The 22,218-nt window shown below is 34.6% G+C and overlaps 1 protein-coding gene across 2 annotated transcripts in view; it reads left to right on the top strand.

Moving 5' to 3' along the window:
- ANGPT1 (angiopoietin 1) overlaps nt 1-22,218 on the top strand; it is a 251,426-nt gene that overhangs the window by 166,235 nt on the left and 62,973 nt on the right. Inside the window, exon 4 of one of the 2 annotated variants that reach the window (XM_082858889.1) lies at nt 11,602-11,831. In XM_082858889.1, coding sequence (XP_082715015.1) covers nt 11,602-11,831 — 230 coding nt within the window. Of the gene's footprint in view, nt 1-11,601; nt 11,835-22,218 lie in introns of both variants that reach the window. The other variant, XM_082858888.1, reaches the window with a different exon arrangement.

The following is a 22,218-nucleotide window of genomic DNA, read 5'->3' as shown; positions in this document are numbered from 1 at the left end:
TTTCTTTTCAGAAAATTATTTCCCTATAAAGCTGATTCAAATGTTGTTTCCCCCTTCCATTTAAAGCCATTAACTCTGAACATAGTAAATTTCTTTGGTTAGCTTTATAGATGTGTTTTATAAACTATGAATCATCTCAGGTAAGTGAAAGGGACTTAAAGATCCTGATAGCCAGGATGATATATAGACTACATGATTTTGAAGTCACTGGCATTCATGATGGGCAATTCAGTCAAAGCACTGACCTCTGTAGAACAAATATATTGTATATTAACTGCATTTTCTTCTGGATATTCGGACAGCTTGAAGAAGTTTCAGTTCTTATGCATTATATTGATTTAAAGATCTTTGTGTTGCTACAAACTAATTAAATACCACTGTCTCGGTGGAATCAGAGTTTCCACCATATTCCAAACCAGAAAGGCACCTAAGATGAACTGCTAGTTCTCCTTTAACTGTACAGATGAGGGAACAGACTCAGTGGAAGTGAGTGATCTATCCAAGGTCACACAGCTTGCTGGTGGCCCAAGTAGGAATGTAATCCAGGTTTCTTTATTCCTAGTCTTTCTCTTTCCACTGTAGCGCATGATCTCTCAGTACTGTCTTCAACCTAGAAGGATTTCCCAACTTTATGCTAAGTGTAGGCCTTAATGACAATGATTATAATTAAACTTTTACGTGAAGAAGATAAACCTGACTTTTGGTTTAGAGTCTGAAAGGGGTCAATCCATGTTTTGTGACTTGTATTTCTAAGTCCTACATTTGTTTATCTTTGTACTATGTCATGGGGTAAACTGTATAACTAAATAACTATAAATAAACTTGACAGGACTTGACTCTGAACTGGTTGCATGATGAAATGTTCTGGAATTGAAAATCCTGTTTAAAAGTACCATTTATCCCACTGCATTTTCACAGTAACCAGACACATACATGTAACAGGTATACTTTACGGCAACTATCCCTTGATTTAGGGGTCCTACCATGCTTTAACTTTGTCGCTAAAAGCAAACCACATTTATAATCACGTTTCAAGATGCTATTGTGAAAGCTTTGTCTAGGAATGAAGAAGTAAAATAATGACAATTTTAACGTATTCTTAGGTTGTTTTTATAATTCTATAAATAACACACATTTATTGTAGAAAAGTGAGCAGGTATACAAGAAAATTAAAAACCATAATCCCATCACATTGAGAGAGCTTGATATGTTGCTGTATAAAAAATATAAATATGTTTTCTCAAAAAGTTGTGTCATGCTATACATACTGTTCTGCAGCCTGCTTTCTGTGGAGATAGATACCTTTTTTAATCAGTAAAGATCCCTCTAGTATAATTCTTAATAACTACATGATATTTCATTTTATAGGTGTAACCTAGGGTCGTTTTGATTCATCTCTCACTAAGTGTGTGGCCACATATGATTTCTCTATTAAAAAAGTCATCAGCATGAATTTACACTCTTCAATTCTCCTGCTGCTGATATGTGTATTATTTTTTGGTGTATGTCTGACACTTTAGCTGGGAGGCCTGAAAGTGCTCACCCTTAACTACAAAAACAAATGCTTTTCTTAAGTGTCACTTGTACTCTGCTCTCTCCGTCTCTTCTTGTCTCTGTCTCTTTCCCTCCTTCCTGCTCATATTCATTCTTTCTCTTCTTTTCTTTCTTCTTCCCCCCTTTCTTCTCCTTCCCCCACTCTCCCTCCTCCTCTTTCTTCTTCTTCCTCTCCTCTTCTTCTAAATATACCCTGCCTACCCTAATTCCAGATCATGTTGGATTCTTTTGTCTTTCCATTATGATTCTTCATATGGCACCTGGTATCATTTCCTTCTATGGAATTCTCACCATAGAATAATTTTTTTTCAACAGCAACTGCTTAAAAAATGTTCTCTCTGTTCCATCAGTAAAGCTCAGTCAAAGTTTGAGCTCTCAGAAGAGCTGCACTGCGGCTCAAGTGTGCAGGGTTTCTCCAGGTGCCAAGACCTCTCAGAGGAATCTGACTCCTGATCCCAAGCACATACATGCCTTCTGCTGATGAGTTTTTCCCTCACTGAATTCTAATTTCTAAGGAAAATTCAGGTTTTCTTATATATACAAATCACACCATTTATTGATAATGATAACTTTTTTCAAGATTATAACAATTTCATTTCCTAGCAGTATACGTATTTCACAGTGAATTCAGGGATTTAGATTTTAACTTGAAATTCATTTCTGCGCTCATGCTGAAAAAAACTTAGATGCATCTTTTACTCCTACTCTGCACCCCTTAGTTTTTGAGCCTCAAGTATGACATTACCTCACATGTGGTTCCTTGGGGTATTTTTCTATCAAAGTGCTGAATCTCCTGGCATTTCCATATCTCTGTAGTTATCTGTGTCTTCCTGTTGACGGGTCCATGTGTATAATGGAGTGTTGGTGGGACATCTCTTCTTAAACCAGGCATATTCTTCCACGAACCATTTAGAAGAAAAGTGTTTTTCTTTATACAAGGCAGAAGTACCCATTTGTGATACACAGCATACTTTCCCTATTATGTTTATTATTATTGTTTATTTTCATATGTGAAATGGAATTGGAGGAACTCTGCCAAGCTCTTTCTATATCAACAAAGAAACGTGCCCCCCCATACCATTTAAGTGGATAGAAGGTGAAGGTCAAGCATGAAGCTGTTTATGTAATTTAAAATAGTTTATTGATCATCCATACCTATTCCTTAAATGAATCTTAATCCTCCAAATGCAACAAGAAGCTATTTCTACATTGAGGCATCTATGAAATGTAAGAACAACATGCCATTTGTCGGCCAGGTCTGGTTTGGATCAGCTAATACACTTTGCAAAGGGGATTATCTAAATTACACTTTGCTTCCTCCCCCGGGAATGTTAGGGGTTGTGTCTGGGTGTGTGACTTACCAGTTTTGAGTATGATGGGGCCTCAGCTGCCAAGTCAGTGAACTGGCCCTTCAGAGGGTCCACCACTTCTTTGGCACCACTTCTTTGGCAGAACACAGAGGAATATTTTATGGACAGGATTATACTACACAATCATGCTGAGAAGTCCTGCTGATTTACATCCTGACAAATTAAATGCATCACTTGTAGGGTTGAAAACAGAATTTTGGCCTCATTAGGTTCACTTCTTTATCCCCTAAAGGGCCAAAGGCACAAAGCAGGAGTAGGATTAACAACACTTGCTCTGCTGTTTGTTTTCCTAACAATCTAGTTGGGGGTGACTCCAAGAAGCTTCCAGTTTGCTTTTTTTAGGATTTCTTTTTATTGGATGCTATCCTAATCTCAAAACTTGGTTTCATTCCTTACCTCAAGGAAATAGCACTTAGAAGTAAGAGATCAGTAACTGGCCCATATAATTGAAATTATACAACCAAGAACTCAAAAAAGGGGAAGCATTAATATTTACCTCACACAGAGGGTTGGTATGACAAAGTGAGACATGTAATTGTCAACTTTTATTGGATTTCTCCAGTATATTTCTGCTCAAAAAAATAGAAAAGAGAGGTAGACAGGGAAGGATGTCATAATGCAGATCCCTTCAGCTGAGCTAAATATGTAACTGGATCTTCTGGTGTCAAGATTTGGTCAGCTGACTAGGTTTCAAGGCACCTGTCCATCTGTGACTTAACCCCAACTTTTTCCAAGGTTGGAGCATAGCCAGGTGAAAAAAATATTCTAGAACAAATTCTTCTGCCTCACCAGGGTACACAGGAAGAGAAATCAACACTCCATGTGTACAAAGATGGAGGCCTTGGGCTTTCTTGATCAAACTTGTGTTGAATATGCAGAATGAAGATTAGGGAAATCTTCAGTTAGACCATTTAGAGTGAAGTGAAACTACACAAATGGTGGTCATTCTGACATAGTTTCAGCAAAATTATCAGCAAAGTTATCTGATATCAGGCAGGCGAACATCTAAGCCAGGTGCTTTACATACACTACTGCTAATCCTCCAACTAATCCTGCAAACTATCTATTGTTATTTTCATTTTATATGAAGAAACTCAAGTTCAAAGAGGTCAGGTAACTTGCCCATGACCAAACAGCTGATGTATGGCAAAATTAGCATTCAAGTCCATATGATTCTCTGTCTTAATTATTATAAAAATGTTTTTCCAATATGATGCAGCCTCAGGATTAATTGATGTGGTTGTCAAGTTATCCTCAGCATAATCAAATACAAATTTGGAGAAAGGGATAGGCTAGTTGTTTTTGGCCTACTCCTATACAGATTGTTATTTATTCCTCCTAATACTAGAGTAGGAAATATAAACTATTTATTTTACCTTGGGAATTCACTGAACTTATTTGACAAGCTCCATCTATCTTCTAGCTAGAGGTTATGGGAAGCTATTAAGTTAATTTTAAGTTGTTGAAGTGTGTATAATTTCAAGATACTAAATTATACCTTGCTAACAAATTTTTGTAATGGAATAGTGAAGTATTGATTTTTAATACTTAATATGCCTAATGAAAAGTTAAATCACAGTCTTTCTAATCAAAGTTATCCTCCATTTGATAAGTTCTTTACAAAATACTAAAGTAAAATCGCAACGTTATCAGTCACTGTTTATGTTGTCAATTCTATCTTCTAAATGTTTTTCCAATCTGTCTTTTTCTTTCTATTTACTCTGACTCTGTCTTAGGTCAAAATCCTATTAATTTTTGTCTTAGCCATTGCAGTGACCTCTTTGCATGGCTTACACCTCATGTCTCTCAAACCTATCATCCCCAAGTCTGCTAAAATTCTAAAATTCAAGTCAGATTATTTTTCCCATTTGTTTAGGTCTCCACACGCACTAGTTCAGCACAACTTTTAAATCTCTAGATAGCATCTGCCCAACCCTCTTCTCGTTCTCTGTAAGGGACTGAGGAAAGTTCAAGTTCTTTAGCATGGAACATGGTCCATGATCATTATAATCCTAATTTTATAGCCTTACTTTCAGAAGTCTTCTTATATTTTAGAAGTATGGTCTAATAGCTAAGAGCAGGAGCTCTAAGGTCAGACTGCCTGGGTTTGCCTTGATTCTGCTGTAAACAACTCGGCCACATATGACTTGTGTGACATTGAGCAAGTTGTGTAAACTCTGTGCTTTGGTGTTCTCATTCGTAACACAGGGATGATGATGATAGTGGTACATGGAGTTGATGTGAGGATTAACTGAGTTATTGCATATAAAATACTGAGGGCAGTGCTTGAAACACATAATAAGTGTTTAATCATACTAGTTGTTAGTATCACTGAAGACGATGTTTTTTCAGACATGTTTGATGTTTGTCTTGTCTGGAATGCCTTGTAGTCCTTTATTCAACTCACAAACTTCTGTCTCTTCAAAACTCAGTGCAGATATTACCCCTCCAAGAAACTTTCTGACTCTGCCAAATAGATTTGCTCATTACAACTTATGTGATAACACTCTACCTTGTTTTTTCCTCCCATTACTTCACTTATCCCATCACATTGTAATGTGTGTGTGTGTGTGTGTGTGTGTGTGTGTGTGTGTGTGTGTATCTCTACTACTGGGCTGTGACCTTCTGGAACACAGAGACTGTGTTTTATTTATTTCTGTCTTCATGCTCCCAGGCACAGTTCTCTACACATAGTATATAGAGTATTAAATGCTTTTTGAATGTTGACTGATGAACTGGCAAATGAACTGGCAAATATCCCAATAAATGTCATTTATCTATGTACACAGAAACACACATACAATTTAAAAAATATTTTAATGGAAAACAGATCACATAGTTTACATTAAATATTGTAAACATATTCATTGTTCTTAACATAAATAAAATACAGATGGCTTTTATACCACTATTCTGCATCCCCAAAAGCCCATTGCATGGCAGCCAAGGTTATCAGTGCACATTTTGAGTTCACTACTTCAACCCAATTTTTTCATCTCTAGACAGCATCTTCTCAGACCATTCTAGACTCATGACTGTTTACCACATCACTCTGATTGATAAAAAAATCAACACAAACTTAACTGATATAAATTTTAAATTTTATAGAAGTGTATAAATTGAAATTCAGAGTCCCAAATTCCGTATTCCTCCACCCCCTGCAGAGAATCATCATTAACAGATTGGCAGTTCGGTGCCTATTCTTCCAGACTTCTTAATGAATATACTAATTATACATGTGTATATGGAGTGTGCATGTTTATCTGTGTGCTTACAGAGATACACACCCATATACAATTACACATATGCACAAGTACATATTTAAATCATATATGTGTATGTGTATAGATTGTAACTATTTTTAAGATGCTGGGGTTTTGTACTTTATAACAATTTATCATAGATATATTACACATGTAGCTATATACACATATAACTCATTCATTGCTCGAGATGCACCAAAATTTACAATTTAGTAGATCTTTTATGTGATTATTTTAAATTTTCAAAGATATTAACAAATTATCTGCAAATTTGACATTCTCACCAAGTGTGCATGGGCTTTCTGGCTTCCCCAAACCTTGCTAGCCATTTGATTAATCTTGTCTACCCGAGAGGTAATGTTGTGCATCTTTTCCTGGTTATTGACCATTTGCATTCTTCTTCTGTGACTAGCCTATTCATGTATGTTTCTCATTTTTCTATTAGATTGTTTATCTAATATCTTTATTTCCTCATATAAGCTCTTTAATGGATGTTAAAATTTTGTTGTATATGTTGTAAATATTTTCTCTAGTTTGTCATTTATTGTTCAACCTATTTTTTACAGAAGAACTATGATTTTATGTTATGCATAAAATTTATATTTATATAATGTATATTATATAAATATAATTAAAATATAATTATTTTTATATATTATATAAATATTATATTATATATATAGTATATTATATAAATATAAATAAAAATATAATTATATATAAATAATGTATATATGTATATATATTTTTTCTTCTTGGTTTCTGGCTTCCACAGTATATTTAGCTTATTCTTATTTACCCCAAACTTTAAAAAATTTATTTGACAATGTTTACTTGTAGTGATCTATGCTTCTGTTCCACATTTGAATTACAGAAACGTTTAACTTCATATTAAATATGAAGTTTGAGAGAAAATTTACTGTGTTCAAGTTAGAAACTTAAAGTATAAATTTAACCTGAACTTACTGTGCCCTTGCTTGAATGGGGGAAAAAGATCATTCTTTAAAACCCATATTTGCAACATGTGTTGACACCATACAGATTAAAAATAATTTAAAAATTGAAACATCTGTAAGGAGATTCAGACAGATGAAAATGAGAAGGTTTCTGTATTTTTTTAACATCTTTCTCCTTGTTTGAGGGCTATACTTATATACATAGAGCTTAGGCAACTGTCACTCCTGTGAATTCAGTTGCTCCTATGTTAAGAACCCTATTGTGGGAAACAATTTGAAAGGGAGAGCTTTTTTTGTGAAAGCTTCAAGATGTGTTCAGTGATTTGAAATATTTCCAGTAAGATATGTTGGAGGAGGCAGACTGAAAATTAGGGGAAAAAGTCAACCAAAAACTTCAAATAGGGCTTTATATATACTCAATTAGAGCCTTTTGCTGAAGTTAAAGGCCTAAATTATTTTGTTTATTTTATTCTTCATTAAAGTGCACCTCTGCCTCAAACTAGAAGTTAAGTGCCAAATTCTATGCATGTCTCTTCTCAAAGTGTTTCTAGAAGGATGAGAAACGTGAAGTATTGAGAATCCTGTGAGAAACTCTCTGTCTTTGGATTTTACGTTCAATTTGAATAGATTTAGGTGCAGAGTTTCATAAATTGTTGTTCCATGGAACACTAATCCTAAAGGATGCATCATGATAAAATTATTTATTTAATTTAGCATTCCCCAAAACTTGACAGTAGAACTCAACAATGGAATGCCTAATAAAAATACACTGAATGCACTCTAGAAAACAGTACACTGGAGTTTGGAATCAACATCCAGGTTTTGGATTATGCATTTAAACCTAAACTAAACTTGCTGCTGAAGGCCATCATAGAGAAAATATGACTACTTTGCCAATTGAATTTAGGACAGTGGAGTTGGCATGTTGTCCTTCAGATCAACCTTTGTATATAGAAGTCTCCGTGCCTGGTGAGCTGGCCTCTCCCAGCTGACCTGGATAGGGAAAAGTAAGAGAAACCATAAAAGGCCTCAGGACAAAATGGGGATATGATCAATATATTGAGTAAGAAAATTAAATTTAATGGCAGAGGAGTTAAGGCAGAGTGATATTTAAGAAAATCTCAGTTCAAATTTTTTTTTAAAATGGCTTGGCAAAGAAATTTTGTTTTTATATGTGGAGAAGATGGATAGGTTAAAATATTGTGAAAGACAAGCTCCCAAAAATAACCAGATGGAGAGCAGCAAATACTAAAGAGATGTTAAGTTGATGCCTTGATTCTTGGCAAAATATAAGCGGGTGGAAGTAGATAGAGATTATGTTATACTAAATCAAAGAGATGAGACACTAAAGCTAGTTTTCATAGCACTGGGTTGTCATGGGCAGATTTCTAGTCTAAGTTAGAAGACATGGCTTTTTATTTTGGTTATGACACAGTATGTACACAATTTTATACAAGATATTTAGATTCTTACCTATAAACTGGGGCTTATAACATCTACTCACTCTGTATCACTATATTACTTTAAGAATCAAAGGAGATAAGGGTTTTAAAATGCTACACAACTAAAATGTTGTATTACAACAATGTGATTAGTAAGTGGAGATGGTATATGAATATTTTCTGGCAGAAGAGTTTTGGATTCAAGCCAGTTTGGATATAGTGAGGAAGGGCTGACTTCCCAAGTAGATAATAACTAATGGATGAGAAGTATCAAAGAAAAGAGGATAGTATTTTTGGAAGCCAGATATGAAGAGAAGATGGAAGGGAGTGATGAGTGGTATCAAAAAGGTATCAGTTTTGCCTGAAGAAGTCTAAAAAGGTGTCATTAATATAAAGGGTATCTCTAGTAAATAAAGTTAATAGAGAATTACTAGAGTACAAAAGTTATTAAAGAGAATCCAAGTGAAGAAATAAGATGAGAAAATGACTAGAAGAGATAATTAACTGGTAAGACCTGCCATTTGGGAAACAGTGTGACATGTTTCCAATTTGCTTATAGTTTTTAATGCATATTTATTTTTAATGAAATATTTCATTCCCAATCCAGTGAGATGTCTGATATACAGCAGGCTTCTTACTTCCCTGAGCAGTCCCTTCTTTATTTTACATGAATATCTATTTTAAGATGACAGGCTATGTTGATATCATTTGATAACTGGTAGTCATGGTGCATTAAGGTTGTTTGGTGAATTATGAAAATTAACATTCTTTCCAACATGCTAAGTGTATACTCCTTTTACTTGGGAAATGCAGACCTTTTCTTCCACAAGCCAGTGTTGAGAATTTTTTCCTTTGGTACCAGGACTTCTTTGATCAACTTTCCATTCTCATCTCTTTCCAAAATATCCTGAAAATCAAAACAAAACAGACAAAAAACTCCTTTATTGACATCTCAGATAGTAGCCATCTTTTAGTATATGTCTTCTTGAACAAAGAATGCATCAAAAGTAGAAAGTGTCAAAACACATATGCAAAAAAAAAAAAAAGTGTTATGTCTGAAATAGAAGTTTCTTATAGCTGCTTTTTTTCATTTGAGGTTTTTTCCTTTCATTTTTTTCATTTCATTTCTCTCTAAAAATGAATCCTTAGAGTAAGAATAGTGTCATTTTACATAGTGCTGAGAGCACTGTTGGCACGTAGCAACTAATAAATATGAATTATAACTATAGCATGATATTTTCCAAGCCAGAATGTTACCTACTAATTAGGAAAACTGAAAGGCCAGTGCTCATCTTATTTCAGGAACAAAATGGTAATTCAGAATTTTTATCCAGTATTTTATGACTATACATCCAGATGTTGCTCTTTACATTAAATTCTAAGGTTTCTTGGTAGTATACTATAACTCTTGTGAATTTAAAAGAAAAATTTCCCATAAGTTAACTGACTCTATTTTATGGGCATTTAACATCTGATCATTACCCTAGGAAGAGAAACAAAAATTATTAAAAAGTAAACTGAGGAAGAGCTAAGGCATCCGTTGTGGTTAATTCTCAGATCTGAAGGCCAAAAATTAATGGGCACAGAAGACAACCTCCTCTGACATCCATAGCAAGTACACTAATCACTTAAACCAGTGGGTGGGTAAACTTTTTAACCAGTAAAAAGGCTTTTGGTTGTATTTTGTTTAGTTTTGTTTGTTTTTTAACTACTAACTTTTCCAGCAGCAAGTTATTGACACAGAAGAAAACACTATAAGACAATGAATCATGCCTGCTCCTTTAGAGGTACTCTCATCCTACTCTGACTTCCTTGCCTGAATTTTTCATTTCCAAAATACTCTTTAAAAAATATAAATAACCGTCACATTTTCCCCAAATCACTATACATTTTATGATTTAAGTATTAAGTTTAAAACATTCCCTAGTGTCCCCTTTTTGAAAACTTATAGGAATGATTCAGTGCTATATTTCTCCAAGGTAAATTAAGTGCCCAATCTGGTATGTTACATTTGAATAACACCTTGTAAACTAAGGACTGGTTGAACCTTCTGAAAATGGAACTGAGAAAACTGAATAAGGCTTTTCTCTGAGGGATACTAGTATATTATACACTCTATAAAATGTAAATGCTTTTTATTCCCAGTCAGTTGCTAGGATCCAAGAGTGCTTCTGCATTCTCTATCATTTTTAATGTGTAATAAGCAAAGGGAGTATCCTGTGAAGAGTTCTGAGAGAAGGACGGCTCTCAGTTGAAGACTGCATCACTCTGAGCAAAGCTTCCCAAGTTCTTTTGTAAGACCATGCCACCAGCCTAACACGGTCTTCCTTTTCGGAACCAAGTATTCAGTGATGTGGAACTTGCAGTGCCTTTAGGCCTTATCCTAAAGCTTAGATTGAGAGATAAAGTAAGCTAGTGGTTATGATACAGGACCAGATATCAAAAATCCCAAGAAATATAATTCATTATGACTTTAGATAGCTTACTTTCTGGTCCTGTGATTTCTGCATCAATTTGCTCTTCCTTGACATCACGAAACTATTGTGAAATTTAATCACTGTGAATGTTTTGAGAATCCCAAATGAATGAAGCAAAGTAAATATCTATGTTTTGTTCATACATTTTTCTGAACTGTTGTTTCTATTTCTTATTGTACCCATTTCTTTAATGAAAATTATACTATAATTTCTGCAGACAGGGTCCAAGTCAACTACCCTGGATATAAGATACACCCCAGGAAATAAACATTACTCTAACAATAAGTGATCTAATAATTCTTCATTTCACATGCTGTATATGTCACTCCTCTTTTATATATATATATATATATATTTATATATTTATATAATATTTATATTTACATATATATTTTTTTCTGAGTCTCTCACTTAAAAAATATTTCCATGATGAAATACCTGACTAAAGTTTCTCACTTTAAATAAACTCAGGAACTAATTGAATCACAGCTTTTTTTATAGCATTTTTAAAACTAAATTTTATCTTCACTTCCTTGTAGTTTATTAGAACATAAAATCTTTGAAATGGAGGGAAAGCACAAGGAAGAATTGGACACCTTAAAGGAAGAAAAAGAGAATCTTCAAGGCTTGGTTACTCGTCAAACATATATAATCCAGGAACTGGAGAAACAATTGAACAGAGCCACCACCAATAACAGTGTCCTTCAGAAGCAGCAGCTGGAGCTGATGGACACAGTGCATAACCTTGTCAACCTCTGCACTAAGGAAGGTGGTAAGAATTTCTTTCTTACTTTGGTATAGTAAATATCTTATTTAATTATGGAGCAAGCAAATATTCAATATAACTTTCTTAGTTGCATCAGTTGCTGTGTAGAAGCAGCAAAAGAACTTTATTCTTAGAAGCATTTCATGAAGTTACACTGACAATTTTCTCATGTTTTTAACTTCAGAGAGAGTATTCATAAGCTTGAATATTGACTTTACAACATCTTTCTAAAAGGACTTTCTAATTTCTTCTTTTTTTTACTGGTCTTTTAGCCTTAGATAAAATCTACTATATTTTCATGGGTAAATATTTGGTATCATGATGTTAGACACTTAACTATACAGGACAGAAATTGGCCAATATTAGAGATTAGTTCAGAGTGCTTAGGAGAGTTTCAGGAGAGTTCCCATTTTAAAACTATTTTTTTTGCAAAGGAGGAGAGGGAAGAGTTGCCTGTAGAGAAAAGGAGATATAGAAGTTCTTAATAACTATTATGAGGAAGAAAGAATATTTGTTACTAAAAGTCTGTATTAAGATTATTTACACAGTCCTGTGTGGAGAAGACCTAACCGGGTGTATGGGCAAATTTATTCTGGGGTGTCTTCATGACCGTGGAAATAACAAATCTTTAATGTCACTAGAATATCTGGAGCCATTTAATCATTGGAAATATTTCAGGCCTGTGTCTCTTTAGAAGACATCCATTCATCTGTCCATGTATCCACCCACCAATTATTGAATAAATGCCTCTGTGTGCACTTGTCCACTTCAAGCAGAACCTCACCTGAGCCTCAGGAGAGCTCTTCAAAGTTTGGAGCTTAAGGTCATCTTCTGTAGTTCTGCTCGCTAATCAGCCTTTCTGTTAGTGAACACAGAACGGTAAATGGTGATGAGTGAAAGAGAACACCACTTACATCTGAAAATCATGGTTGTCATTAAGTTGTGGCTTATGTGATCATTCATGTAATGGTTCAGTGTGCATATGCAGTATACATAATTGGCGGCTCCTTTAATTTAATAGTGGACTTGAGCTATCTGAAAAAATACTCAGTTCCATACTCTCGTGAATAGATATGAATATAGAGGATAACTCCATATTAAGTGATCTTGCTTTAAAGACATTTCACATTTCTCTATTACACTCCATTACCTTGAGTTATATCTCCTTTAGATAATCTAAACAAGCCCTTAATATACTTTGTAAAGAATATGTTTTAAACAGTGAGTTCCCAGAGCTCCATTTGGGTGTGCTCAGAAATGTGATTGGGAAAGAAAAAACCTGCTAATCAGTCAGAGCCTGACAAAACTTTGAGTTAGAGTCTACTGAAAGGAAAGCACGGTAGAATTTTGCCAGAGAATTTTAATAGAGCTCATGAGTATTTAGAAATTAAGTATTAATATGAGACATATCTATTCTCATATTGAACTGAATACATTTGGGGAAAGATTGAAAACATATTTTTCTTATCATCCTGAGACTCCTGAGACGTAATGCACATGGAGTTGAGTAATTCTTCTTTTTATGATGTTAGAAATATCAAGCCCTGTTGATTCTCACAGAGCTCATATGTCTGCCTCCTTATCATAATTTCACTTATTTTCTAAGTATTGTCCAATAAATATGTCTTTAAGCTTTTGGAGGCAGGAGGGTGACTTCAAAATTAAAATTCCTGGCTAGTTTTGGTCTTTGGGTGCAGTGTCAGGCAACCAAACATCTGTTCAATTCAAAAAACATAATTTATTGAACAATTATTATGGCACTCCTGATAGATGCTACCCATAGCATCCACTCAGGGTATGAGAAAAGTAACTGTGTCTATTCTATGATATAGCACATCCAAAAAATACTACTACTACTACAGAGTGAGACAGAAATTGTCTAATACTCCAGACCTCTAGACATTTATTTTCTTTTTAATGATAAAATTCTAAAATAAATCCTGCTTTAACTATAGGATTTGTAATCTTAATGTAAGCCTATTGCCCTATTATCCAATGGATTCTATGCTCTTATAATCATAGATTTTGTTTGCTTCTTATTAATCTTTTTTTTCTTTAATCCCACAGTTAAGTATTCTACTAAGTATTTGGTCATTTAAGAACTCATAAGAGACACAAAAATGGGAAATGTCTCTCACTAAGTTTTCCATAAAGATTTTACTTCTTTGCATATCTTCATTTTCACTGGCACCATAGTCTTCAGTTATGGTGAATTTAAAACTTAAATGAGTGATTTCATAATACTAGATTAAATATCAGTTACTAAAATGAACTTTTATTTCATTCTAATTCTAAAACACGTAAGTAAAATCTCTCCCTACTTAAGACCAAAAGTTTATTTATCAAGTAGATTTATTATTTATCAAAGATTATATATAAATGTTCTACTTTTAAATATAAATATATGCAAATAAGCCTAAATCAATACATCACAATAAATGTATCACTTTTCTAAAATGTATATTTCAAAAATGCAAAGAGTAGTCTTCTGAAGGATCTTCCAAAAACATTATGAACTGTGTCATAATCCAAAAGACTAAAAATTTTAATTGACCTTAAGGGTCCTCTCTTTCTAACTTGACTCAGTCAGTCATTTATGGAGACAGCCTGAATGTAATACTACAAAGCAAGAGAAAAATTTCTATTGAGGTTTTTCTGTCATTGGCAACTAATGTAATCTTTATGAAGCTGTCTCATCATTTATAAAAAGTCAGGATAATTATATCTGCTTCACAATGATAGTGAGAGGATTAAATTAGATACTGCATATAAAAACAAAAGAATGTGACACAGTTGATTCATTAAACATTAATTCCTTCCTTTTCCTCCAAGTGACAAGATTAAACTAAACACAAGAAAACTTATGATGTGCTATCTATAAGTAAAATTTCTTTCAAAGAAAATGTCTGGATACAAGGCTGTAGAGTTTCTAACTGTTGACAGTCATCTAAACCCCTTCTTTTTAGCTTCAGTTTTCTAATCTCTAAAATGGAATCATAATACATACCTGATGAGTTTGCAGTAAGAATTAAAAGAGGTTTGTATAAAACATGTAGTATTTTTGTTTAGTTTCACAGAACTTTTCCTACTAAAACATCTAATGTCATGAGATATATTTAATCTAAATACAGTTAATAAACACATTTTCTGAAATAGTTCAACAAACCTTCCTCTTGTTGTTCTGAACAGGCAATAGTGGTACCTTAGGCAAATAGTCATTACAAACTGAATTGCATCTATTTTTGTAAGACTTCTGGGTAGCACATTTATTTTTGCCTAACCTTTGTCTGCAAAAACTTGGTTGCAGTTATTCTTAGAAACATTAACACTAAGGAAATATTGCTCTCAATGTTATCATTGTGTCAAAGCTTAGCTGATTGCTTCATGTTTTTGGCAGTTCACAGTTATTGTGGGAATTAAATAGTTTACATTGATAATGGCATGGAAACAAGGTTTGGAATTCTTTGGGGGAGGATAATCAGGTACTGTGACTGTCAACATTCAGCAGTCATCTCTGTTCAGAGATAATTAAAGCATCATCACGTACCTTGAGCATACATCAGACAAAGTTTGCATTATGTGATCAAGAATGTAATTACTAACAAACCTTAAAAAAAGAAAGATAAAAAGAAAATAGTATTTAGGTTCCATCATAAAATTACATTGGCTGATTGTCTTACTGTCCAAATCAACTTGGAACATACTCCTGCTATACCAAGATATGATTCATAAATTTATCATTCATTAAAAAAATAGTTATACAGCAACTGTTTTGTTTCAGATTCTCTTCTGGTGGTAAGGGTATCCATCCATTTTTATTTAACAAAGATTTGCTGAGTTCCTATAATATGCCAGATACTGTTCAGACAATGAGAAGAGAGAAAAGATGTACTGTCCGTGGCTTCAAGAAAACTGGAATTTGGTGGGGAAAGAGATAGGTAAACAAACAATTATATTCTGTAATTGTTTGCTAGTGGTGAAGCCAGGGTGCCAGGGGACTAGTGAAACACACAGGAGGAATATTAAAATCATGATAGAGACAGAAGGATGAGGGCAGAATCCCGCATCTGCAGAGTCTTCTTAAGGCTCTTGTTGAATACTTGTTATGATGCAGGCATGGCTTAAGCTTTATGTGTATTAACTTAGTTAGTTCTCACAATAACAGTTTGAGGGAACTACTGTGGTTAGCCCTATTTTATAAATTCCACAGGCAGCTTGAGTATTTTCCTAAGGTTACATAGCTAGAAAGGTTGATCCAGGATTAGAATGTAGGCAGGATGGCTCCAATGGGGAGACAGTGGCTAAGTCTTCAAAATGAAGAAAACGGAGGATACTCTAGAGAGCATAAACATGCATATTTGCCAGGAGTCATGAGAATGGGGGTGAGGGGTGTACACCTAAATGCATAACCTAATTCTCAGAATCAAAGGCAGGAGAGCAGTGAAAGGCAAGGTTAGAAAGATCCACAGAGGGAGATCAAAGAAGCTGAATTTTTTCCTTGAAAGCAGTGAGGAGTCGTTGTCAGTATATAAGGACAATGGTGACCTTATCATTTTAGAAAAATCACCCCAGTCACAACGTAGGAACAATGCATCAGAAAGTTGACAAGCCTGGAAACAGAGGGCCCAGGTGGATATTTTGCCATTATTAAAATATTAACAAATAACTTAGTATGAGCCAATCTTCTTAGCCCCTTGCATATCATTTAATTATGATAACAACTCTATAAGCTAAGTGCTATTATTAACCTTATGTGACACATAATGAAATTAAGCACGGGAAGGTAAATAACTCCCAAATATTACAGTAGTAGCAAGTGAACAAGCTGAGATTTGAACCCATAGAGTCTGGTTCTTGAGTCTGTACATTATCCACCATACTATGATGGGGAGAAAAGGTAGATTGAAGGTGGTTTTCATCAGATTCTCAAAAGGATCTTCTGGGAGAGAAATAATGAGGTCAGGATCAAACAAGGGCAAATGGAAAGGCAAGTGAAGGGGAAATTTGTGAATAAAGAAGAATTAGAATCAACAAGAAATAACCACTTATTTAGAAGTAGACTCGAATATATTATAAATTCCAGGTTTCTGGGTTGACTAATTTTGATATTTCTTAAAATCAGCAACATGTGAAGAGAAACAGGCTCTGGGGGGAGGATTTAGTTTGAGGCATTGGACTGAGGTGACTATGGGACAGTTAGACTCTGAAAGGTAGGGGAATGGGAGTCAGGAGTTCAGTAGTAAAATCCTGATGAGCATGTAGATTGGTGTGTCCTCAGAGGAGATAATTGGTAAAGCCATGCAGCAAATGAAATCACTGAAAGTGTGTATAAAGCAATGACTCAGCCATTTAGGGGTTAGAAATCCATTCAAGAATCTGATGAAAACTAATCTACCTTTCGTTCCTACTTAGTGCAAATACCCAGGCACAAATCTATGTACAATTTCAGAGAATTTACAGAAATATTTAATATACAGAAATTGCATAATATATTATGAACTAATTTTAACATAATAAGAATGTAAAATCAAAGACAGAAAATTGGAAGTTCTTTAAGGGACTGAAAAAAGGAGACCAAAATAGGGGTTATAGCAGAGAGAAAAGACTGTTATGAAGGGTCTTATTTTAGTGGCAAATAAGCAGAAAGGTCAAATGAAAAAACAGACTGAAGTGAACTTTGGAACTGGGTTGTTACCTTCTATAGGGAGAGTTTGAGTAAACTGTAGAGCTCAATTGCATAGGTTGAAGACTAAAATGAGTAAGATGAAGTAAAAGCAGAAAATGTTGTCTACCCACATCCAAATGTTGAATGTGAAAGGATCGGTATCAGTTCTGGGTAGAGAAGCACAGAGAGTAGAGAGGAATAAAAGAAACTTAAATACCAAGAGGCATGAGCATGTTTATATACTTAGTTCCTTAATATGAAGTATAAAAATTTCAGATCACAAGGAGCTTCTCTTGAAGTTTATTTTAAAAGTTTCTTTCAGATCGTCTGAAAGAGATAATGATTAATACTACAAATTTTTAAGTGATCTCAATTATTTGGTTTAAAGTATCTTTCCCAGAGGCTGATTGCAGTGGTACAGAACGTTTGATCATTATTTTCGGTCTTCTGGCCTTCTGAAAAGGGGAAATGAGGCATTTGCTTCCTTTCCAGTGCTGAGGGGACATTTGGCTCTGTTCTCAGAATAATTCTACCATCTGAAAGGAATTTACCTCCTATGCAGTGTCTACTGAGTTTGTGAAGTAAATCATTCAGTCAAGGGATGAGATAGTTTGAACTCCTGCAAGTCCCTTGAGTTAAGAACGACTCTTAAAAACATCACAGATGATGGGAGGAAATTAAAACTTTTTGAATGTTACTCATATAAACTGATAAAAATAGAAAATATCATTTTTATTGACTTAGTAAAATACTTGGTTATCGTTGACTACTTGTAATGCACGTTTTAACATTAGGTAGAAAGAGAAAGAAAAATACAGGAAGTCATCTGCTGAACACTACAGTGAGCACTTGTTTCCATTTAATGAGGGAAGTGCTTTATCTTGACAGAAAATTATATGTCAAACATTTACAATTTCCTTAAAATGAACCACACTTCTAGCACTTCCTTTCACAAAACCTAATGGCTTAAGGGGAAAGTGACTATTTATTTTTGGAAATGGTATGTTTCTCCTTTTTGATGGAGCATGTTATCTGCCTTTTGAAAAGCCGTAATTTCCGTAAAAAAAATTGTGTGAATAGCAGATAGCCAAACTAGTGATAACAAAATAAAAAATAATACAGTCCTTGACCTCTCCCATGAACTATTTCTAAACCACATCTTTTGGGGGAGATTTGAAATTTTGTGGTTAATTCTCTTTTGGAATTAGAGTTTCAATTTCAGAAACGAAACTATCTGAAATGGAAAGGGATATCCCCTGATTCCAGCTGGGCCTGGAAGTTACCAGGGTGAAAGGCCATGAAAAAAAGAGTGTTGCCTTGATGTTCTAACATTACTGTGAACAAACCCTGTTCCTTCTTCTCTTGTGCTTTCATGGCCTGGTTCGCTAAAGCAAAGAAGCACAAAATATTTTGAATATAATTTTAACTAAATCATTTCCTGGACTCATCGATACTCAGGTCCAATTCAACGGGTTTTGTTTTCTAAGTCCAGAGACAAAATGGGACAGTGGATACGAGTTACAGATAAGCTATGGTACTTTGTACTGAGCCAAATAGCACCTATAATTACTCAGAGAGAAAGTAAGGAAAACATTCTATTAACATCATTCAGTATGTGTATAATACAGGAACCATAGAGTGAAACCCTTATGAAATCTCTTATGCTTTAAGAACAGAGGAAAAATAAACCCTGAAAAATGTTGCAACTATATGGTTGGGCTTAAATATATATAAACAAAAGATTGACTTTTAGCTTAAGATTTTTCTAAAAGTCAAATGCTAAGAAGCTTTTAAAAGTGATGATTAAAAACATTTGTAGAGGGCTTCCCTGGTGGCACAGTGGTTAAGAATCGCCTGCCAATGCAGGGGACACGGGTTCAAGCCCTGGTCCGGGAAGATCCCACATGCTGCAGAGCAACTAAGCCTGTGCGCCACAACTACTGAAGCCTGCATGTCTACAGCCCTTGCTCCGCAGCAAGAGCAACCACCACAATGAGAAACCCGTGAACCGCAACAAAGAGTAGCCCCCGCTGGCCACAACTAGAGAAAGCCCACGTGCAGCAGCGAAGACCCAATGCAGCCAAAAATTAATTTAAAAAAATTTTTTTTAGCTTCCTATGGGAGCTCATCATTTATTTTCAACTAAAGAATACCAACAATATGACTGCTTCTAAGTACATTGGAATCTCATCCTACTACTGGCTTGGATGTTAACATTCTGAGTGGGACCATCTCTGGTAAGGAATCACACTAATATGTGACCTACCAAGAATAGATAAATAAATCATAAAATTTTTGATGAATTTATGATAAAGTTAAATTATTAAATTTAATACCAATTAAATCAAACCTCTTTTAATTTTATTATATCTTTAAATGTACTCATAATTAATCTTAGGTGTGAACATTCTGTTTTCACAATCAGTGTGAGTGCCTTTAGAACAGTGAATTTGAACTGTGGGTTTAATTTTAAGTGACAATTTTGTTCTAAAGGAAGGTTTTGCCGGTTGCTTTGGCCACATGTACACACTCGCAAGTGCACAAATAAACCAAATCTCCACCAAAATTAATCCAGCCCATGTCCCTGGAACTAGGACTTAGATTGAGGTGGTTTCCTCACCAGTGTCTTGGAGCAGCTATGACATATGCCATCAAGAGGGCGAGCATGGTAGCCTAGAAAGAACAGGAAGAAGGACAACTGACTTCTATTCCCAGTGCTGCTGCCACGTTGCTTAACATAAAAGTACTGCACACCTTAGAGTTTGCCTGGTGTCCTAGACAAACTCATGCATTTTATGACTCCTATCAATCATTCCATATCTTCTCTTGATTTTATGTCACTCATAATGACTGAGGAAACCCAAAGTTATAGAGTAGAATCCCATGTATACCCGCAGGTAGTAAAGTAATATTCGTCAAGTATATCTCACCACAAGAGTAAGAACCAAAGTGACATACCTATGGTGACAATCAGCCTTTATTTATTTAAAACTTCAAAGTGGCATTTTTTTGGTCAGTTTTCAAAAGCATCTGGCAACTGCTCTCCATGTTTTACAGCATTGCCCAAGGACTTTCATTCCATTTTTAATGGCTTTTGCTGAAATCAATTATTTGTTCACTCAGAGCACAAAAGATGCCCTTTAAGTCTTCCCACATGTGTGAGAAATCATTTATTCAAAATCAGCATATTCCAGTCAGGCTGAAGACATTATATGGAAAATTAAAACACATGAAACACCTGAAATATCTTTGTTAATGAAATGACCTTCTGAACAAATGGCAAGGATCATGTAGCACTCATAACTGCCCATCAGGGTGCCCAAAGGGAAAACACAGAAATGAATTTTATAAAAAGTGAATGATCACTTGATTAAACAAAGATTGTGTGTAAATCCATTTTCAACTTTTAGTAATTTTTTTTCATTCTTAGTTTTGCTCTAAGTGTAATATGCATTGTGTACATTCAGTTACATATGTGAGTCACTTCACATTAGTGGAGTGTTAGAAAATTTATTTAAATGCACTAATCAAACAAAAATAGAAATATGTAGAATTACTTCACGTTTCATTATTCCACACTGAAACAAGTACCATAAAATTAGCAATCCACGTATGACATAGGGTACTATGTATGTCCACATGGATTTAAGTGTTTATGTACCTTGTACGTCTCAGTAGCACAGGGAGATCAGCTCGGTGCTTTGTAACCACCTAGAGGGGTGGGATAGGGAGGGTGGGAGGGAGATGCAAGAGGGAGGGGATATGGGGATGTATGTATACGTATAGCCGATTCACTTTGTGATACAGCAGAAACTAACACACCATTGTAAAGCAATTATACTCCAATAAAGATGTTAAAAAAAAATTCTCTGAACAGTTGATTGCAGGGGTGAAGGGCTTATTTTAAATATGACTCCTTTGTAAGAATCAAAAAATTAAAGAGAGATAAAATTTTTTAAATGTATATATTTACCTACAATTATATGTAATGAGTAATATATTTTCCACATAATATATCTCTTTAAGTAGTAAAATTTTAAGGAAATTTTAAAATATCATAATGGCAAATTTTCTGCAGTGTTTTCATAAAAGATTTTTCTAATAATTTAATTCATTATCATCAGCATGAATTAATTTATACCATAATAACATGATGCCTTTCTAAAAGTATATAATTTATCCCTTATGTTATATTTTGCCCAAACTATTATCATTTCTTATTTTTGCCTACTTTAAAAAAATTACTATTTTTTCCTCATACCCACAAAAAAGCTTTTAGTTATCAATTTTCTCATTGTTTTCAGGCCTGATTCTAGAAGATGAGCACAAACACAGACATATGCCCACTCTCATCTCCCCAACCAGCCATCCTCTAAACTTGTAACTTCTAGCAAATGGTCCATAGGCTGGGGGATCAATAATTAGGCTTCTGAGAATAATATCTAAAACTAATGGGGGTAAATCCTGATCAGCATGACTTTTAGGGTATGGACATTATTAAATCCAATGTGGCTGCTCAGGGACCTCTTACTTCCTAATCCTCTGTTTGCTTTTGAGGTTGTGGGCCATCACTGCTTCATATTTCTGCTAAGAGCTCCCATCTCACAGAAAATTCTGCTACCTGTTCCTCTCTTCTATCTTCATCTCAACATTTTTCTTCTTTCTTGTCATTTCTGCCTCCTGTCATTTTCCCATACTTCCTGCTTCCAATGAGAAGAGCCTATA

Source organism: Leucopleurus acutus, assembly GCF_964270905.1.
Source record: "Leucopleurus acutus genome assembly, chromosome: 17".
NCBI lineage: Eukaryota > Metazoa > Chordata > Mammalia > Artiodactyla > Delphinidae > Leucopleurus > Leucopleurus acutus.
The sequence above is the reverse complement of the archived record's forward strand: the minus strand, read 5'-3'. Positions and strand labels throughout refer to the sequence as shown.